Source organism: Myotis daubentonii, chromosome 9, assembly GCF_963259705.1.
Source record: "Myotis daubentonii chromosome 9, mMyoDau2.1, whole genome shotgun sequence".
NCBI lineage: Eukaryota > Metazoa > Chordata > Mammalia > Chiroptera > Vespertilionidae > Myotis > Myotis daubentonii.
Window position 1 is genome coordinate 71,390,994 of NC_081848.1, and position 20,868 is coordinate 71,411,861.

The following is a 20,868-nucleotide window of genomic DNA, read 5'->3' on the forward strand; positions in this document are numbered from 1 at the left end:
AGCTCACTGTCCCGTGAGGCAATTCACAGCCCCAAAATCATACAGCTTGCAATATCCCCCTTTAGAGCCATAGAGATAGTTGCATACCAGTGACCAGTCCAGGGGTGGGCAAACTTTTTGACTTGAGGGCCACAATGGGTTCTTAAACTGGACCGGAGGGCCGGAACAAAAGCATGGATGGAGTGTTTGTGTGAACTAATATAAATTCAAAGTAAACATCATTACATAAAAGGGTACGGTCTTTTTTTTTTTTTTAGTTTTATTCATTTCAAACGGGCCGGATTGGTCCGCGGGCTGTAGTTTGCCCACGGCTGGACCAGTCACTTGGTTCTTATTGACTAGAACCAATAGGCTATCATTAGGCTAAGTGCTTCTTGTTCATTGCCTTCATTCTCACAACTCCTAAGAAAAGGGTTCTGTGATGTTTCCTGCTTTAAAGGGAGTGAAGCTAAGAAAGGACAAGTACACTTTCTCAGGGAAAGAAACCAGAGAGAAAAAGGGGAACCCTTCACCTTTCTTAGGCATGTCACTATTTCTGCCCATTCCCTTATCTATAAGGATCAATACCATCTACTTTATAGGGCGATGGAAGAGTAAGCAAGAGAGCACAGTGCTTGGCACAGGACTCAGTAAATCCTAGTGACTTTGACTCTCGAGTTTACCCTTGCCATATGACCTTGGTGATGGACAGACTCTACCTGCCTGCCCCAGAATCTGGATCCTTAAGCACCACAGACCCATCTCTTGTTATTCCCATTTCCATGTGCAGGCCTTTCAAGTTATTAGAGGAGCTACAGTTCCTCAGAGTCCAAGGAGGTACCTGACTCACTTGGCCCCCAGAAAAGCACATGGCCACTGAGCACATGTCACTCAGCTAGAAGCAGAGAGATGATATACACGTGCTGTCCTCTACTCTCTGACTGGAGAGCTGTTGTGAACATCCCTTGTTGGAAGCCTTTCATTGACCCCCTGTCCTAAGAGATTGACCCTTAGGATAATATCCTACCCCTGTCCACACTTCTTGTCACAGCCCTCATTGCCCCTACTCTATCCACATGGGCCTCCTTTCCATTCACTCCAAGCCCTTCCCACCTAAAGCTTCACACATGTTGTTGCTTCCCCCTCTCCCCCCAGAACCCCACATCCCACTACCTCTGGCTAATTCAGTCTTTAAGACACCTTCCCAGACCACCCAAACTTGGTATCCCCTTAGTGCTCTTTGAAACGTCATTAATCTTTGTATCCTCATGGCTGATGACTATCATTTCTAGACTGGGTCCCATGGGAACAGGCTCACTTCTGCTGTGACCACAGTGACTCCTAGAAGGTAAGAGCAGGGATTAGGGAAAGCAGAGGGGAAGAAGGGAACCCAGTCTCAGTCCTTCACCTCTTGGGCATGTCACTCTATTTTGTGCCCATCCCCTTATCCATAAAGAGAAAATACCACCTGCTTCATAAGCCCGGGAAGAGTAAGCGAGAGAGCACAGTACTTGGCACAGGACTCAGTAAATCCTAGTGACTGGGCCTCTCTAGTGTGCCCTTCCCACCACCCACATCCTCACCAAGGTGTTCTTGTCCTCATGGTTTTTGTCTCCTTGGTAGGCTATGAAGTCCTGGAAGTTGGACTGGTATAAGGCAGAGACATCCATCCCACGGTTGGATAGGTAACAGCTGATAAATGCAGTTTCCAAATCACTCAGTTGGTGACTTAGCTGGTCAGGCTCCCTGGATGACTGGGCCTGCTGCCCACCTCCAGCACCACCCCTTGAGTCCAGGGAAAGGCGAGGCAGTTGGAGCTCCACGCTACTTGAGGCTCCGGAGTGTAAGAGGTTGACCACCTCACACATTAAATGGACGAGGATGGCTTCCTGGTCCCTGATGTTCTGGCTGTGCTGTTGCTCCTCCTGCTCCAGGTCCTCCTGCTGGTGCCTGCTCTCCAGCTGCAGGATGTACTCATTTATGATCTTCTGCAGACGCTGGATCACTTTCATCACCTGGGGGTGGGGCCTGTGAAGGGTGTCTGATTGGTGACTCACATTCTGGCTTTTAGTTTTGGCCTTACAAGGCTGGCCTGAACCTGCAGAGAAAGAAGGAAACCACGTACTGCAGCAATATAGACTCTCCTGACCTTCAGGTGCAGGCCTGCAAGTGGAATTCTAGCACGTATTTAAAATATATTGTTCCAATACTATTTACACTGTGCTAGAGGAAAGGAAAAGAATCCACATCCTATATAATAAAAGGCTAATATGCAAATTGTCCACTCGGGAGTTTGACTGCTCGCTATGATGTGCGCTGACCACCAGGGGGCGGCACAGAGTGAAAGAAAGCCATGGTCAGCAGCAGGCAGCCGGGGGAAGGAAGCACGATCGGCCCTGATCACCAGCCAGGCCTAGGGACCCTACCCATGCATAAATTCCGTGCAGTGGGCCTCTAGTTTTACTATAAAAAAGTGACATCAAATTTAATGACGTGTAAATGAAGAACTATGAATGAATCTCACATGTGATTACATTATCAATACTTAAAAGCTGAATAGCACTTAAAACAAATCCAACAGCATGATAAGATAACCTTGTGGGGTTGAGAATGGAAGGGTAGTTCAATTCTACGTTTATATTAACTTCATTAAAAAATCCTAAAAAGATAAAAATCATTTCACCTATAGATGCTAAAAAGACATTTGACAAAATTAGACACCGATTCTTGACTTAGAAAACTTATTAAGATGAATGGATACCTCTTTAACCTAAGACAGTCTTAGCCAAAACACCAGCTTCCTACTTAATTGGGAAAATCTGAAGAGTTTGAACTTCTAAATGAATTATTAGGCCATTCATTCATTGTCAGTGTTCAAAATCGTACATTGCACCAGAAGTCTCAGCCAAGAACATTAGGCAAGGAAATAAATCAGGGTTAGAGATTGGGAATTTGGTTGCTGTTTTCTGCAGATTGTTACTGTCTTCTTGGAAGACAGAATTAACAGATGATTTAGAACAGTGGTTCTCAACCTTGGCTGCACATTAGACTCAAATGGGAATCTCTTTAAAATCCTGATTTCTGGGCCTCATTCTCCGGAAATTCTGTTTCTTTGTTATGGGGTGGAGCCACAACATTAGTAACAAAGAAACAGAATTGCCGGAGGATGAGGCCCAGAAATCAGGATTTAAAAAAGATTCCCAAGTGATTCTAATGTGCAGCCACGGTTGAGAACCACCCATTTAGAAGATAAACTGGTATGGTTAGGGGCCCACCTCATGTATCTGCAATTACAGTTTTATTGTAACGTAGCTACACCTATGTGGCACGTATATGCCAGACAGAGTTTAATAGTAAATGCTAGATCCCCATTTTCAATCTGGATCATTTACCTAATTGGTGAGCCTAACGACCGCCCAGCTAACGGCAGCTTTGTTTTCATTTAGTCCTAAATGTTGGGAGGTCAGAATTCTCCCCAACTTTCAGATAGAGTAATTAAGGACATAATTTATTACAGTCCTTTGAATTTAACGAAGTCGCCCAATATATCCAGGATGAGAATGAATGGTGTAGGTTACTTTGGGGGACACGGAACCCTCTGAAAACACATTCTCATCAATGGCAGGCTCTGGTGTAAGGTCTTTGTACACACACGTGATTGAATCCTCAACACGACTCTATGAGGAGAGCACCTCCATTAGCCTCACTTTACAGATGAGAGACCTGAGGCCCAAAAGCAGGAGGTAACACAAGTTTGGGACAGGGGAGCTTTAAAACGAAGTCCACTACCCTCAGACCCCACCGCCCTCTTAAAAATCCCTCCTCAAGGCTTCTTTCTGGAAGGATGCACATGCATTCAAGGCTTGGCATTCACTCCTTGGGATGCATAAGCCCAATAAGTCCATCGCTGCCCAACCCCACTGGCCGGAGGGGGTCCAGGAAGCCCCAGGTAGTGTCTGGTCCAAAGCCACCCTCTCGCTCCACATCCCATGGCTCTCCCAACCCTGCCACCAAGACTTACGTGGGTCTCTGTTTCCACTCATCTCTTCTTTGGTCCCAAATCCTTATGCCCGAAGAAATCAACCTTGATGACCAGGGCTCAGGCACTGCTCCAGGGTCCTCCTCCTCTCACTAAGCTTGGTTCCTGTGTTGGGCCAGCAGCTCTGCTTTTAAGAAGAACGAGCTATTCAGGGCAACAATGAGATCCACCTTTTCCCTTTCGAGGGGATCTCTCCAGGAGCTCCCTATCACCTAAAATGGCCTTCCTTGGCCCCGTTACAGAGAAAGGGTCTGCAGTGCCCACACCTGCGGTCACCCCACCTTGGAGCTGTGGTTCTCAAACTTTGGTGGCATTGGCACCACCTGGAGAGCTAAGGAAACCCTACAGGCAGTTGGAGATAGGCTAGGGCCAGGGCCAGGGAAGTATCTCAAGATCACCAGGTGCTTTGAATACCTACCAACCTTTGAGAACCACTGGACCAAGTGAATCTCACTGAAATCACAAATGAGCTACTAACTTTCTCTGTCTCTGAAAAGACTGAGATTGAGAGCAATCTGAAATGGTGAGCCTAGGGCAGAGGGACAACTTGACAAGGAGGCACTGGAGTGATCGCCAGGAGGGTCGGTCCCAACCCCCAGCCCTACTGGCTCTGTGTCCTTGGCAACCCCCCCCCCCCCAGCCTTGCAGGTCCTCAGTCTCTCCTTGTGAAAGGGGGGAGGCCATGACACCCAGCTCACAGAGGGTGCTGTGAAGGCTAAATGGGAGGACATGCCAAAATGACAGGTAGGACTGCCCCATGACTGAGTCTGTGTCACCCTGGTCAGCTCCTGTCCTTCCTTCCCTGGAGCTTGACAAACAGAAGCAAGACCCAAAGCAGCCTGTGGTCTGGAAATACCCTGCCTTGTGACTGTTCTCCAACTTCAGTGGGTGCTTGTTTAACAGGCAGGTGCCTGGGCTCCACTCAGTGTCTGAGTCAGGAGGTCATCATTGGGCCCAGGAGGCTGCACTGTGAAACTGCCTCCAGTATAGAGCAGGCTAGGTGGGAGGGCTCCGGCCTCTGCTCTAGCTGGGCTGCAACGCCCGTACTGCTCTGCTCCCAGACACCTGCCTGGCTCACTCCCTCTCCTCCTTCAAGTCTTTCCTCAAATCACCTTCTCCTCTGACAACCCAGGTAATTCCACACGCTGCTCCACCTCCCACATAGCAGTTCCCCCGCCCATTCTACCTTTTTTTATAGCCTTTTCCCTCTTCAAACTTACGGCAACTTTAGTTATTTATTATGTTACAGTTTCTTTTCAGTTCCCCTTTCTAAACTCCATGAGAGCATGGGTCTCAGATGGTTTTGTTTATTGCTGTTTTCTCAAATGTGAAGAACCGTAATGGCTATTGGGGAGCTCAGTAACATTTACAACTGAACAAATGAATGAATGGATGAATGATACTATAATGCGATTATCCGAAGTCTGGGTCCCCTTCTGGACTACAGGTTTCTCAGCTTCTGCCATTGTTCCAAGGCACAGAGGGGGTTCTTGGTTAGGGTTTGTTGATGATTATTGATAACTAACCAATTAGTGAGGGATGACGGGAATGGGAGGAATTGATCAGTCGTAGCTCCAGGTGAATGTTGATGGTGGAACTAAGATTTGCCCAGAGGAAAACCCTCATGTCCCTCAACCTCCTGCATTTCCCACCACTCCCTCAGCTGATGCTCTCTCCTAGCAGTGGGCCCCCCTCCCAGCACAGCGCTGTCCCATGGATTTGCCAAAAGGGGTCACTGAATCCTAGCTTTCCTTCCTGGCTCAGGAAACTCAGGGCAGCTACAGCTCAGGACTCAGAAGCCAGGGTGAGAGTGGAAGGGAAAGCCTGGGAAGGCCCAGAACCCTCCTAGAGCCGCCAGTGTGTCTTCTGCAAGTACCATGCCCAATAAGGTACTGGGCACCTGGCTGGGCTCAGGCAATACAATCCCGTTCTGACTCAACTCAGATGCAAACCCTGGACTCTCCTTAAAGCGGTGGTTCTCAACCTTGGCAAAGATTCCCAGGTGATTCTAATGTGCAGCCAAGATTGAGAACCACTGCCTTAAAGGTTCTAAGCTGCTAGTTGCCCACCTGCATGTCCCTCTGACCTGGGCACTCGTACCTAACTAGATTGTAAAGATCTTGCAGAGAGAGAACACCTGTGTGCTTGTACCTCTCTTTAGCCTTAGGGCCTGAGCATAAAGTAGGTGTCAAGTAGCTGCTTTTGGTTTTCTTGTTTGCATTTGACATGGGAAAACAGGTGACAGAAAATGTACAGCATCCTATATGATAAAGAGCTAATATGCAAATAGCTGTCACACCCTCACACCCTTGCCTCTGGAACTGCTCAGAGATTCAACACTGGGGAGAGAGGAATGGGGACCAGCCAGCACAAATGAGCTTGTGAGAGAGGAATTGGGACCAGCCAGGCTGCAGCCTGGGAGAGGGACAGACTCCCCACCCCATGGTCCTGGGCACCTGAGGCTGTGGCCTGGGCAAAGCCAACTGCCCACGGTCCCCTGAAGCTGCAGCCAACCTGGACAAAGCCGGCCTGGGTCCTGGGTGCCAGTGGCTGGCCAGAGGGAGGGCAGCCTGGGTCCCAGGTGTGGGGCAAGGCAGAGGTGGTTAGGGGTGATCAGGCCAGCAGGGGAGCAGTTAGGGGCAATCAGGTCAGTAGGGGAGCAGTTAGGGGCGATCAGGCAGGCAGGCAGACGAGTAGTTAGGAGCCAGCGCTCCTGGATTGCGAGAGGCAGTCGGACATCCCCCGAGAGTTCCCAGATTGGAGAGGGTGCAGGCCAGGCTGATGGACTCCCCCTCCCATGCATGAATTTCATGCACCGAGCCTCTAGTATATAAATAAATGGAGTTGGATAAGTTCTGTGAAGAAAACCCATGCTGAGTAGGGGATTGAGACCAAGAGAGAAGGCTATAGAGATAGGGTAGTTAGAAAAAAGACCCCCAGGAAGGGAAGGAGCAAAGCATGTGGACCTCTGGGAATAGTGTTCCAGGCAAAGCACAGCAAGTGCAAAGGCCCTGAGGTGGCAGCATGTGTTTGCTGTATTTGAGGAAAGGACCACACAAGGTGTGATGAAGCTTGATAAGGACTTTGGCTTTTATCCTGAGCATGAAGGGAAGACAGGACAGGTCTTCCAGAGCTGCTATGTGAGTGATTAACTGCCTTGTGGGGCTGGCTGGGGTTCACAAGCCAGTCAGGACGCCCCGGGCAATGGGAGAGGTGTTTCTGGCTTGGACTCACTTGTTATTGCTACAATAGATCCCTGCTGCTCCTAGAAAGCCCAAGGTCTTCACCTGAAGTCTGTGGAGCTGCAGGATAACATTCTCAACCAGGGCCACATCAGAGTCGCCTGGGAAGCCCCACCCCCCACCAATGCCAAGTTCCACCTCTGCCCCACTGATGCAGGGGATGAGCATCACTCATTAAGAACCACTGTTTCAAGGGCCTATGGATGGACCTCTCATCCCACCCCATTTTCTATCTGCATGTACATTTGGTATAAAAGGGATGAGAAGATCCATGGCTTTTATCAGATGTCCCCAAAGATCCAGAGTCATATTCTAAGGTAGAGGGGTTCTTCCAGAGAAAGCTCATTTAGAGCCCACCACCCAGGGTGCTCACTGCTCCCTTCACCGCCCGCCCCCCTCACCTCCCCAATTCCTTTGCTTTGGCTCCTCCATCTCTTTCCTCTTCCTGGATTTCTTTTGATGGAGCATCTCCTTCCTTCCAGCACTTAGTCCACTGCCAGCCTTCAGTACCTCTTCAAATATGAGTAACCTGTTCTCCTTCCAGACCTGAGGCTCCGTTCAGTCAGTCTTTTCTGGGCTCTTTCTGTTTGCTTTCCCCAGGGTCTTCCTGCTTCTTCTGCCCCAGAGGAGCTGGTTCCAACCACCCTGTCCTCCCACCCAGGACTCAGTATAGTGCTTAGGACATGAAGAGAAGGTTTGGTTGTTCTTTTATTAAATATATTTTTATTGATTTCAGAGCGGAAGGGAGAGGGAGAGGGAGAGAGAGAGAAACATCAATGATGAGAATCATCAATCGGCTGCCTCCTGCACCCCCCACCCTGGGTATTGAGCCCACAACCTGGGCATGTGCCCTAACTGGGCATGTGATCTCCTGGTTCATAGATTGATGCTTAACCACTGAGCGACACTGACTGGGCACGAAGAAAAGGGTTTTGTTTCATTTCCACGGACACTATCTCTGCTTGTCACCCCCACTTCAGAGCCCAGGGCCCCCTTCAAGCCCTGGTCCTGGGATAAAGGCCAGGCAACCTGGGCCTGGGTGTGCTGGGGAGAACGTGCAGGAGACGGCAGCAGGGGTTCCTGGGGGCCTGGCTCCCTGAGGACAGCACTGTCTGGCTTTGGTGGGCACTGAGCTCATCTGCTTCTTGTCTGGACCTGATGGCGATGGTCCCGAGAAGTTTCTCTTTCTGTGTGGGGTGCGGGGTGGGCAGTGTGCTCTGTATGGAGCTGTTGTCAAGCACCTGAGGTTCAAGGCACAGTTTAAGGCCCATCTCAGCCACTTACAAACCGTGTGGCTGTAGGTTATTAACCATCTCCGGGGTCAATGTCTCATGTGTGAAGAGACACGAGGGAACAGGGGTTGAGAGGATTATGTGAAATAACAAATATAAATTTGATCCCCTTGTTCCAATTCTTTCCAGACCCAGACCCTGTCCCCTGGGTCCAGCATGGCATCTCCCTGAGCAGCTTCCTGCTTCCCTGGCTGCTCCCAGGACACCTCTTCCTCCCCCACCAGCTCCTTAGGCCCAAGGAATCCATGGGCCTCGCTGAGCCACTTAGGAATGGGCTGCAGTGCAGGGCTCTTTCTGCCCAACCCCTTGCTTCTCTCTTCTTGGCCAGGGCCAAGGCCTGCGGGCCCTTCCGCCTCCTCCTGCTCCTGCCCGCTATTTTTCCCAGCTGTTTCCTCAAATAGGAGGAGGTTCATTCACCTAGAACAGTGGTTCTCAACTTTGGTTGCACATTAGAACCACCTGGGAATCTTTTTAAAATCCTGATTTTTGGGCCTCATCCTCCAGCAATTCAGAGTCCCTAAGGCCACAGAGAAGGAAGCTGCAAGGACAAGTAAACAAGGGGCAGGAACCCCCACAGACACACGGGGGGGGGGGGCAGGCAGACACCTGGCTCTTCAGGAACAGACAGGGCCAGGAGCCTCCAGACAGGAGTGGGCGTGGGTGGGGGTGGCACGCTAACAGTGGTTTTTTTCTTCTCTGCCCAAGTCCTTTCCACACAGTCTCACACTGAATCCTCCCAAATGCCCACACGGCCAGTATTACAATCCCCACTAAAGCCAAGAGTTGGTCTCCTCATCAAAGAAGCTGTGAGAGAGGCTCACGGGGACAGTATTCTCATGCCTGTTTTGCTGATGAGGAAGCTGAGGTTAAAAAAGTGAGGTGACTCAGCCAAGGTCACAGAGCTAGCTGAGAAAAAATGTCTGACTTTTAGTCGAGTGCTCTTTATTCAACACTGACACCTAAAAAAAAAACAACACTGGAGGGGGCATTTGCAGAGACAGTGATGGGAGTCCGTGTTACCCAGCTCCTCCCTGGGGTGAAAGAAGAAGCTCTGGAATTGGGTGTCACCCTGGTCTTGGCTCTAACTTCTGGAGGGACTCAGGCCACTGTCATCCTGGAGGTTTGATTCAACCTCACACTTTGGAAAATGTGGCCATTTCTAGACCATCCCACCCTGAGCAGGTGCTGGGGTAGTGACTCCCAGGGCATCACACACACAATGTCAAGGAAAGGCCAACTCCTTGGGCAGTGGGACAAGAAGAAAGGGAGTCAACCTCTCGTATACAACTCAAGCCTTTCCCTTTCTCCTCCATCCCATACAGACGCACTGCCCAACACGGAAGTTGCTAGCCACATGTGGCTATTGAGCACTTGCAATATAGGTAGTCTGAATTGGGACACACTGGATATTAAAGACATCATCTGGACTTTAGAAGAATATAGAATTTATTAGATACAGGATACAAAACAAAACCCACCCAAAGCTCTCTTTATTCCCATAGGCTTTCCCACCAAAATCTCCTAAAATCATTTCACACCACAAAACCACTAACAAAGATTAAAGATATCGAAGCTCCCAGAAATGACAGATGCTCAGTGGAAGGAGGACGATGATGGGGTCAGATGAGCTCATTCCTGGAGCCCCACTGTTTGCTCTGTCACAGCAGCAAGTCAATACTATACCAGAGGCTGATGTCAGGGACATTCTAAGCATGTGATTGGCTGGAGCTTCTGGTTAGGGGGCGGGGGGGCGGGGGAGAGGGTGTACCACTTATTTCCCCAGTACGCACTTCATTTGCTTCTCTACCCAATACTGCTTCTGCTCCAATAGTGCCTGTGAGAACCGCTTCATGGCTGGAGGATCCAAATGGAGACAGAGAGAAAGAAAGATTTAGTAGGTTCGCAGGTAATGGTAGACCATCAGAGAGCTTCTCGTTCGGGGATGTTGAACTTCAGCCTGCTCTTCTTTGGGATGCATTTCCAAGTCTACCCACCACATCCCTAGTGGGTTTTTTTCAGCTTCACTGTCACAGCATCAGCTTGCCAGACACCTTCGTGTCGCATATAAAATCCTATAACCTGGCGATAGACTTGGACTCATCACGGTTTCTATTGCCTTTAGTGTCCTTCACTCGGTCTGTTCTTCTCAGTAGCTCAAAATTTATTTTTATAACATAAACACTCTTTCTTCACTGCTCGATTCCCAGCAGGTAGAACAGTGTCCAGCATGTGGTGGAATGCAACACATCATTGTTAAATGAATGTCATGTTCTCATAACCTTCCGAGGAGAATCTGACTCCAGAGAATAACATCCAGGACATCCATGATCATCTGCCTGTCTATCGCACCTACTAACTCAAGCCCCACAGGGCAGAGGACCACTTCTGATTAGTGCCCTGCTCAATGGCAGGTCATGTAATCCCTGTTTGCAAAGGAACTTAATCAAAATATGAAAGCGCAAACCATCTATGGTATAGGTGAGCTGTAGCTATAGCTACTCAGCTATTGGACTACAGGAGTGGAAGACACCAGGAGTGGAAGTCAGCACCACTCACCGACTTTCAGGCGGAGGGGCTTATCCGTAAAGGTGAGGCGGAACCAGCCAGGCTCCTTACACATGTAGGCCTTGCCAGGGGCCACTAGGAGCTTGTTGTCCAGGAAGCGGCGATAAAGGAGCTGCTCTTCCTCAAATGTGCATGGGTCCAGGTACTAGGGAAGGCAGAGGGACAGAGCTGAGCCCAAGACCTATCAGGCAGGTCTGCCCAAGGACACCTGTCCTCACCCCCGAGCTCACCTCTTTCAAGTTGATCCAGATATAGAGGCCAGAGCCACGATTGAGAAAAGGGATCTTCAATGTCTTCAACCTGTTAGTGATGTATCTGTGAGCTTCCTGCATCCGGGAGCGATTTGTGGGCAGGTACACGTTGTCAATCCACTCTGGATGGTGATAGGGAGAATGCTGTCACAGGTCTTGTGACACAGAACTGCCAAGAAGTCTTTGCCACATGCTCCCTACCTGGGCCTCCTGGCAGCTATTTCTGTCCAAGACTGACTCTGTGCTTTATTTGAGCTGATGGAATCTATATTCAAAACTCACCTCCTACCTACCTACAGCTGTGGAGGAGACACTGGGCTTCTCAGTAAACCTGTAGGAGTGTTCTGTTTGAGTTTACAGCTCTGACAGTAAGAGTCAGGGTATCCCCCTGTAATAGGTTGATGTTGCTGTTGTCCAATGAGCAAGAAGCAGGAACTCACAGCTCCCCATACCTCCTGCCTTACAGCCTCACACAGTGGACTTTGATGTATTTGGCGATGATCTTAGCCCAGTTGTTCTCAGCATTGGCAGCACATAGAACCACCAGGGGAGCTTGTGAAAATCCTCGTGGCCAGGTTATATCCCCAGATCACCTAAGTCAGAACTTTGGGGTGGAGTCCACACATTGGCATTTAAGCTCCCATGTAATTCCCAAATTGATAGCCATGTTCACGGGCTGGGAACCTGGTTTCTGCCAAATATCAAAGGGCCTGGTACCATGTAGGAAACAGGTAATTGGATTTCTCCTATCTACCCTTTTACTCACCCAAAGATGAAAGTTAAGTTGTTTTCTCAACCAGATTATTTGGTTACTTTCATTTATTTAATTATATCCCAGCTTTTAATTTAAATCTGCTAGACTGGATCTGTCCTACTACAGGGAATTAAAGAAAGGGGCCCTTCTCTATGTTTGGGCCATGGCACTAAAGGGGGAAGTTCTCCCTGACGCCAGCATTCACCTCAGATCCAAGGGGCAGAAGAACCCAAGGGCCATAGATGTAGCCACAGCAACTTGCCCAAATGGCAGCGCTTCCTTGGCCACCTTGGAAGGTGAAGTTAGGTCAGACTTGAGGAGTCAGGGCACTTATTTCTTTGTAATCTTTGCCTGAGCAAGCAGAATATTGGAAAGGGGAAAGAGACCTTGACATAAGGACGGATTTCTGAAGTTCCCCCTGAAGTCTGCATATGATTGTCCAGGCAGAGCACGAGCTATCAGACAGCCAGAAATTAAAGCCCATCCTGGCTTTTAGACCAGTGCCTCCCGCTTCTGTCTACACCCTAGTGCCCCCTGAGCTGCATCCTGCCTTCCTTCAAACTTCCTGTCCTCCACCATGACACCTGAGACAACGAACAGGATATCAGGGGACTTAAGGCATGTCAGAGGCCCAAGCAGACCCAGGAATCCCCCGTGGCCCTGAGCACCAAGATGCCTGAATGGAGCTCAGTACCTCTGTCCTGGAGCAGCCGACACAGCTTGTGCTGGGTGATGCCAGAGATGCCATGGAGAAAGCCAAAAGCACCTACGACAGAGACCACCTCCTTGTTGTGGGTGTACAGAGTGCCAAAACGGAAGCCAGAGATCCCAAATTCCTAGAGGAAGAGAGGGAAACCTGGTTGGTCTGCCTTCTGGTCTTGGTTCCTCTTCCCTTCCAACTCAAGGACAGGCAACTGGGACTCACCTTACTGGTGCCCCAGATCAAATGGGTCCTGTTGGGGTCAGGCAAACTGGAGAGGAGACAGTACAATCAAGGTTATGGAGAAATGTTTGAAGGATAAAGACAGGGTCTTTGTGTGAAAAGGAGGAACTGCACTTGAGATCCTTCCTCAATAGAAGGGCCTACAGGGTAAAATTTCAAAACACAATTGCCCCAGTTAAGCCAAGAAATGAATACAAGGTATTTTGGGGGGAACAAGATGAGACAGCTTTCACGGGCCTATTGAATAAAATCAGGACCCTCAGCCTGGCTTCTGGGCCTGTCTCCTGCTGGTCCCAAGCCACCTCCTGTCAGTCGGTTCTTCACACATGAGGTACACCCACCATTTCTAAAATGTGCTCACTTCCTACTGCTCCGCCTATGTTAATACTTTTACTTCATCCGGGAATGCTATTTCCTTGCTTTGGCTGTTAGAGCCCTATCCTAGGGCCAAACACTGTTCTTAAGAAAGTTCTGCCCCATGTCTACATTTCCCCTAGGAACTTATCAAGAGGTTTCCTACATGGAACTTCAGCAGGACTTCATCTTGACTTTTTAAAATAGATGTTTTAGTGATTTTTAGAGAGAGAGAGAGAGAGAGAGAGGGAAGGAGAGAGAGAAAGAGAAACATCAATGTGAGAACAGAGCATCAATCAGCTGCCTCCTGCACACCCCTTACTGGGGATCCAGCCTTCAGCCCGGGCATGTGCCCTGACCAGGAAGTGAACCAGCAATCTTTCAGGAGGACACCCAACCAACTGAGCTACACTGGCCAGGGCCATCTTAACTTTTGATAGTGCACTTTCCACCTTGCCCTCAGGTTTCCTCATGTACAAAATGGCATTTAGAAGAGAAGACACTTGAGAGGATGGATGAGGCCTTGCTAGTTTTCATATCCCAGTTGGTACTTATTTTAGTTCCAAGCACTTAGCCAATTAAATTAAAGGCACATAAATTGATCCAGCAAAGCAGTTTATGATTCTCATTCCCACTCCAGCTGAGACCAACTCACCTTTCCAAGCTCAGAACACTGTGAAATGGGATGGATTCATCAAACACAGTCCCCATGTATATCTCATCAATAATCACATGTAGGTTGTACCTGCAAGTTAGGCAGAAAAGTGTAAACATCAAGGTTCTCTCTCTTAACTCACTTTCTTTTATGGTCAATTCTGGATACAGAGCAGATCCTCCTATTGCCCCAGCAACCCCAGCCACCATAAATCATGGTAAGGCAGAGGGGCTGGTACACCAGAAAGGACCTTACACACGGCTAGGGAGTACTTGGAAGGCATAGAACCCAAAAGACACACATGATAAAATCTTACTGAACCTTTCAATCCTCAAGCAGAGACCACTTCAGGGTATTAAGTGGGTTAAGTCTTAGATGTATATCGTGTTTATTCTCCCATTGGCCCTCTGAGACAGTACTGTTCTCTCCATTTCACAGATGAGACAAAGTTAATAACCCTCTATTAGCAGCTTTTGGAGCTGGAATTTAAACCCAATTCTGTCAAATTCTACGGTATCTAGCCCAGGACTTGCAATGTTCTTCTTCTTGTCCCCATGCTCTGCTATTGATTGCTCTGGCTTTATGAGGCTTGGACAAGTGCATCGCTTCTAGAGAATAGAAGACTATCTACCCTCACTAACAGGGATGTTTCTGGACTCCAGACATGTCAGATATGAAATGTTCTTAGGAATAGGACATTTCTTCATCTTCATCCCACATCATTCGACAGTCTCTCTTTCATGGCACCTCAGGCCAAGTAGTTTGGAAGTGGATTCTGGGAAAGTGCTCATGCTACAAGAAGTGATTGTTACATAGGTGTCTGCACGTGGACAAACACTGGAAAGAAATTGAGGAAAAGAGAATGGTGGAAGCTATAGCATGTGGCTACATTTTCCTTCATTCCCATTTCAGTTAGTTGTATACCACTTTGCAGAGTACAATAAGCAGTAAGCATAGTTAGGGAAAGTTATTTCTGGTTCTGACTTCGTGTCCATGACCGATGGCAATTTGTTTAATTTCAAGGGTTAAACTCCTACCTCTTGGCAAATTCCAGGTATTCCATCAGTGAGTCCCGAGAGTAGATGTCTCCCAGAGGATTATTGGGGTTGATGAGAACAAGACCTTTGACCTTTTTCCCCTGAAAGAACCAAACATAACCCAATGAACACAAATACTTTCCATCTACTTCATGTCCAGCCAATGTCAGTCAGGACACCCAATATAGGTCACATAATCAAGGTCTAGGTTTGATCTTGAAGCACCTATCTTACTGCCCCCAGGGCAGAGCAGGAAGCAGCACTGGGGACTGCCACTGAGAAGGCTCGGGGCTCCCAGAGGGACATGCCCCTGGGACACTGCTTCTTCTGAAGAAAGAGCCCACACGCTCTTGTTGAGGAAGTTGTAGCAGAGTCTCAGCACTGATCCCCCGTCAGGGCAGCAGTGCCCACCCTGACCCATGGTCCTCTCCTCACCTTAAGCCTAGCCTCCAGCAGGGCTTTCTCCAACTTGTCCACAGTCAGCTGGAATGGTTGGGTGTCCGCCTCAGTGATCTGGAACACAAACCCTGCCTGAGGAGCGCCCATCTGACTGCTTCTAAGCTTTGATCCCTCATTCCCATAAACCGTGAACAATCCTTGGCCTTCATACCCAGGGTTCCAGTCCCACGGGCCCTCTTTGCTCTGATTTCCTTATCCTTGCCCAACATCACTTATATGAGAGGAAAGAAAGCCTCCCCACCCCACCCTATGCCTTCAATTGCCTTCCAGAACATTCCATTGCCTAGGTGGGCTGAGCAGGGAAAGAGCCCCAGTCTGACCTCACTGTCCAGGTAGACACGAATCAGCTCAACATTCACATATAGGCTGAAAGTAAACGTGAAGCCAGAATAGAAGGGGGTGACGATCAGAAAGGCATCTGGAAGCACAGGGAGATAAGGCTGTCAGTCCAGGGTCTCTCATTCAGAACCTACCACACACCACCTGACCCCGAGACCAGCAGCAACTCTACCAACAGGGTAGCTTACTTGGCCAATCCCTCCTATTTGGGGATTAATGCTTTGGGGCTCAGGCTCTGTAAAAGGTAGCTATTCTTATAAACAATATTTGGGGAACAAAACTCTAGTGTAGTCCTTGTGGCTACACTAGAGAAGGAGACAAGGAAAGAACCCTGTTCTGAATGGCTCAGAAACCAGGGCACAAATCAAGCCAGCCCTCCTAGCAGGGTGAGCACTGGGCACTCACAAATTCTGGTCAGCTCCACAGCAAACACCGGAGGCTGCTTCTCCACATGACTCAGGTTATCTGCAACTAGTGGCCTCATGCATTCTTCTCCTCCCATCATTTGGCCTTATTGATGAACTAACCAAAGACCTACTGACTTGAAAGAAACTGGCCACCTTGGTAACTACTTTCCATGCAGCCAAAGCTCATTAAAGTCTGAGACTCTTGCTTGGACATTGTTAAGAGGGACATTGAGAACAGATCTCTCAGCCTTACTTGATCTAGAATTAATTAGACATTATTTTTAGGAGGAGGTGATAGAAATTCTATACAGTTTAAGCCAGTTTACCAGGGCTCTCTGTGTTGGAGTTGAGCCCCAAGTCCCAGCTAATATAATGGGTTGGCTCCCGCCATCACCATCCCTCGGGCATACCTCCTTGAGGACTCTCCCATGATTTCCTTCCTCATTAAGTGGGGATCCAAATCCCTCACTCCTACAGAAATAGTAGGAAGATGTTCTAACCAGTGTAGGAGAGTCCTAGCACATTAGGGGAAGGGCCTGAGTCAAGATGTTTTTCTTCTCTGAGTCCCCTGAGGGAAAGCAGAGCCTGTTGACTTACCGCCTGGATTACATAGCACCAAGGTCAATGCAGAGAAGATAGCACAGCAGCCACTTAGAACAACCACCTGAAGAAGATGCACAGAAAGTACAAGTCAGTCCCCATGTATGAAGTGCTAGTACCCACTGGCGTTTACTTTGTCTTGACCCTGATGGGTCTCTGCTGGTTCTCCCTGTACCCTCTGGAAAATGCAGAGTCCCTCAAGAATACAGCCCTCCACTAGGACAGCAGTGAGGCCTGGAAACTGACTCACATTTTCGGGATCAAGCTGCTCAGGTGCCTTGCAGTAGTAGGTCAGGAACCGGGCTACTTCTTCCCTCAGGCTACGGAGAAACCCAGAGAGATCTTGTGGTTCCCAGGTCTAGACTGCAGTCTTTTCCAAAGGGTAGAGTCCAAATATGCTATAGGGATTCTGACAGAGGCTATCAGTTCCCTGGGTTACAGATGGTAAATCTCGCCAGAATCTCAAGCCTTTGGAATTAATCAGCAATGCCATTTATACTACAGCAGGCTACCTCTGAATGTGGAACTCTAGGCATATTCTAGAAGTTGTTCCCCAAAGAAACGGAGGTAGCCAATCAAGAATCTGATACTTTGAGCCCTTCCCTGCACGGTACGTGTGGACCAGGAGGCCATGGATCTGGAAGTTACTTACAATGCATGTCCACTCCAATCAGGATATTGCAGAAGGTCATCATCAATGTAGTTCATGTCACTCCGACTCAACTGTTGACAAATAAAGCATGAGGACAGCCAGACCAGGGAAGCCCCACAGTCCCCACAGTCTTCATCCTACTCCTAGGATGCAGGTGGGCATTTGCCCTACAACACAGGGCCTCCCAGAGGGGACACATGCTGCATGCTCCTGAATGAAGGGAGGCCCTGACCTTCTTATCAGATCACACAATGGATAACTTACTAAGAACTGCTGAATTAACAGCCTCCCCAACTGTACACTTGGGCCAGGGGCTCCCTTGTCGGTCTACCCAAAATATACCCATCAAAAGAATACCTCTGAACAGTCAGAAAGTCCAGGAGATGACACATGCTATTCTAGAAGCCATTTCCCCACTCCCTTTCCCAGTCGCCTAAGTCCCACTCCTGTAGCTCCCACATGCGCAGGGGGCTGGGCCTGCATCTGGGCCCCGCAGGCCCGGAGCTTGGCTCACCCTTTCAGTCAGCAGGTCAATGCAGAGCTTGTTCTCACTGAGGCCAAGGTTGATGAGGCCCTGCAGATGGAGGAATCCGAGATCAGTCCTCCTGCCCAGCCTAGAGGAACCCTTTAAACATGTCAAAAAGTGCTCTTCCCGGATGATTTCCAAAGAGGAGAGCTCACTGTCCCGTGAGGCAATTCACAGCCCCAAAATCATACAGCTTGCAATATCCCCCTTTAGAGCCACAGAGATAAATAATAGTTATATTACATACCAGCGACCAATCATTGGGTTCTTATTATGTGCCAGACACTAGTACCAGTGATGGTGAACCTATGACATGTGTCTCAGAGGTGACACACAAACTCATTTTTTTGGTTGATTTTTCTTTGTTAAATGGCATTTAAATATATAAAATAAATATCAAAAATATAAGTCTTTGTTTTACTATAGTTGCAAATATCAAAAAATTTCTATATGTGACATGGTACCAGTGTTAAGTTAGGGTTTTTCAAAATGCTGACACGCCGAGCTCAAAAGGTTCGCCATCACTGCACTAGACTAAGTGCTCCACGTGAGTTGCTTTTCATTTCACTATTCCTGAGAATAAAGTTCTAATATGGTCCCTACTTTTAAGTGAGTGAAACTAAGAAAGACTGAATAGCCTACTAGCCATACAACCTTGGTGATGGGTAGACTTTACCTGCCTGCCCCAGAATCTGGATCCTTAAGCACCACAGACGCAGCATCATACCCATCTCTGTTATTTCCACTTCCATGTACAGGATTTTCAAGTTATTAGAGGAGCTATAGTTCTTCAGAGTCCCAGGGGGTACCTGACTCACTTGGCCCCCAGAAAAGCACATGGCCACTGAGCACATGTCACTCAGCTAGAAGCAGAGAGATGATATACTCGTGCTGTCCTCTACTCTCTGGCTGGAGAGCTGTTATGAACATCCCTTGCTGGAAGCCTTTCATTGACCCCCTGTCACCCTTAGGATAATACCCTACCCCTGTCCTACCCCTGTCCACACTTCTTGTCACAGCCCTCATTGCCCCTACTCTATCCACATGGGCTTCCTTTCCATTCACTCCAAGTCCTTCCCACCTAAAGCTTCACACATGTTGTTGTTCCCCCCCAGAGGACCTCCTATCCCACCACCACCACCTTTAAGACAAAGCTGGCATCCCCTCAGTGCTCTCAGCAACATTATTGTTTCTTTCCCAATGGCTGATGACTATCATCTCTAGATTGAGCTCAATGAGGGCTGGCTCACTCACACCTATGACCACAGTGACTCCTGGAGGGTAAGAGCAGGGGTTAGGGAAAGAAACCAGAGGGGAAGAAGGGAATCCAATCTCAGCCCTTCACCTTTCTTGGGCATGTCACTCTATTTTGTGCCCATTCCCTTATCCATAAGGAGAAAATACCACCTACTTCATAAGACCGGGAAGAGTAAGCGAGAGAGCACAGTACTTGGCACAGGACTCAGTAAATCCTAGTGACTAGGGCTCTCTAGTGTGCCCTTCCCACCACCTACATCCTCACCAAGGTGTTCTTGTCCTCATGGTATTTGTCTCCTTGGTAGGCTATGAAGTCCTTGAAGCTGGACTTGTATGAGGCGGAGATGTCAATCCCACGGTTGGATAGGTCACAGCTGACAACTGCAGCTTTCGAATCACTCTGTTGGTGACTTAGCTGGTCAGGCTTCCTGGGCAATTGGGCCTGCTGCCCACCTCCACCCCTCGAGTCCAGGGAAAGGCGAGGCAGTTGGAGCTCCAGGCTATTTGTGGCACCAGCCTGTAACAGGTTGGCCACCTCACCAAGTAATTGGATGAGGATGGCTTCCTGCTCCCTGGTGTCCTGACTGTGCCGTTGCTTCTCCTGCTCCAGGTCCTCCTGCAGGTGCCTGATCTTCAGCTGTCTGGAGTACTCATCTATGAGCTGTCGCAGGCGCAGGATCAGCTCCATCACTGGGGGTTGGGGCTTCTGGGTTTTGAGGCCCTGGTCCTTCATTTGGCCACAAGGCTTGTGGAGGCTGTCAGATTGGTGACTCATAGTCTGGGTCTTGGTTGTGGTCTCAACAAGCTTTCCTGAACCTACAGAGAAAGAGAGAGACCATGTACTGCAGTAACATAGACTTCCCCTGGCCTCTGTGTCCTCCCTCATACACACTAGGTTATAGAACTGAAGTGGTTCTGAAAGAGTTACCTATTCATTCAAGGGCAATGCCTAAGTGGCCCCAGCCCGGACCCTTGAGCAATGTGCTTCTGGCATCAAGCCCTGATCATCAAAGCCCTCAAATTACCACCACAAGATAAAAAGAAGCAAAAACAACAACAAGAACAACAAAAACACATTAAGCCCAGTGGAATTATCACTTTTGATGAGATTGTTAACATTGTCCGACAGATGTGGCACTGATCTTTAGCTAGAGAACTCTCTGGAACTATTAATGAGATCCTGGGGACTGCCTAGTCCAGCCGCGGGCCATATCCGGCCAGTTTGAAATGAATAAAACTAAAAAAAAAAAAAGACCGTACCCTTTTATGTAATGATGTTTACTTTGAATTTATATTAGTTCACACAAACACTCCATCCATGCTTTTGTTCCGGCCCTCCGGTCCAGTTTAAGAACCCATTGTGGCCCTCGAGTCAAAAAGTTTGCCCACCCCTGGCCTAGTCTGTGGGCTGCAATGCTGATGGCCAACACCTTGGTGACATCACAGATGACATCAGCAGTGGTGCAGTGAAATGCCCAGCTAGTTAAGAACTACAAAGGAAAATGTTTCAATTAAAG

General features: G+C 48.7%; 1 protein-coding gene across 2 annotated transcripts in view; it reads right to left on the reverse strand.

Moving 5' to 3' along the window:
- Positions 1-9,981: 9,981 nt before the first annotated feature.
- LOC132241240 (probable inactive 1-aminocyclopropane-1-carboxylate synthase-like protein 2) overlaps positions 9,982-20,868 on the reverse strand; it is a 110,702-nt gene continuing 99,815 nt past the window's right edge. For both annotated transcript variants that reach the window (XM_059709602.1, XM_059709603.1), the window contains exons 2-15: positions 19,617-20,167; positions 18,083-18,142; positions 17,569-17,639; positions 17,167-17,236; positions 16,914-16,980; positions 15,891-15,988; positions 15,547-15,624; positions 15,112-15,212; positions 14,075-14,164; positions 13,048-13,093; positions 12,817-12,958; positions 11,348-11,490; positions 11,109-11,262; positions 9,982-10,406 (exon numbers count right to left, since the gene is read on the reverse strand). In XM_059709602.1, coding sequence (XP_059565585.1) covers positions 10,324-10,406; positions 11,109-11,262; positions 11,348-11,490; positions 12,817-12,958; positions 13,048-13,093; positions 14,075-14,164; positions 15,112-15,212; positions 15,547-15,624; positions 15,891-15,988; positions 16,914-16,980; positions 17,167-17,236; positions 17,569-17,639; positions 18,083-18,142; positions 19,617-20,126 — 1,713 coding nt within the window. In that variant the 5' untranslated portion in view covers positions 20,127-20,167 and the 3' untranslated portion in view covers positions 9,982-10,323. The remainder of the gene's footprint in view (positions 10,407-11,108; positions 11,263-11,347; positions 11,491-12,816; positions 12,959-13,047; positions 13,094-14,074; positions 14,165-15,111; positions 15,213-15,546; positions 15,625-15,890; positions 15,989-16,913; positions 16,981-17,166; positions 17,237-17,568; positions 17,640-18,082; positions 18,143-19,616; positions 20,168-20,868) is intronic.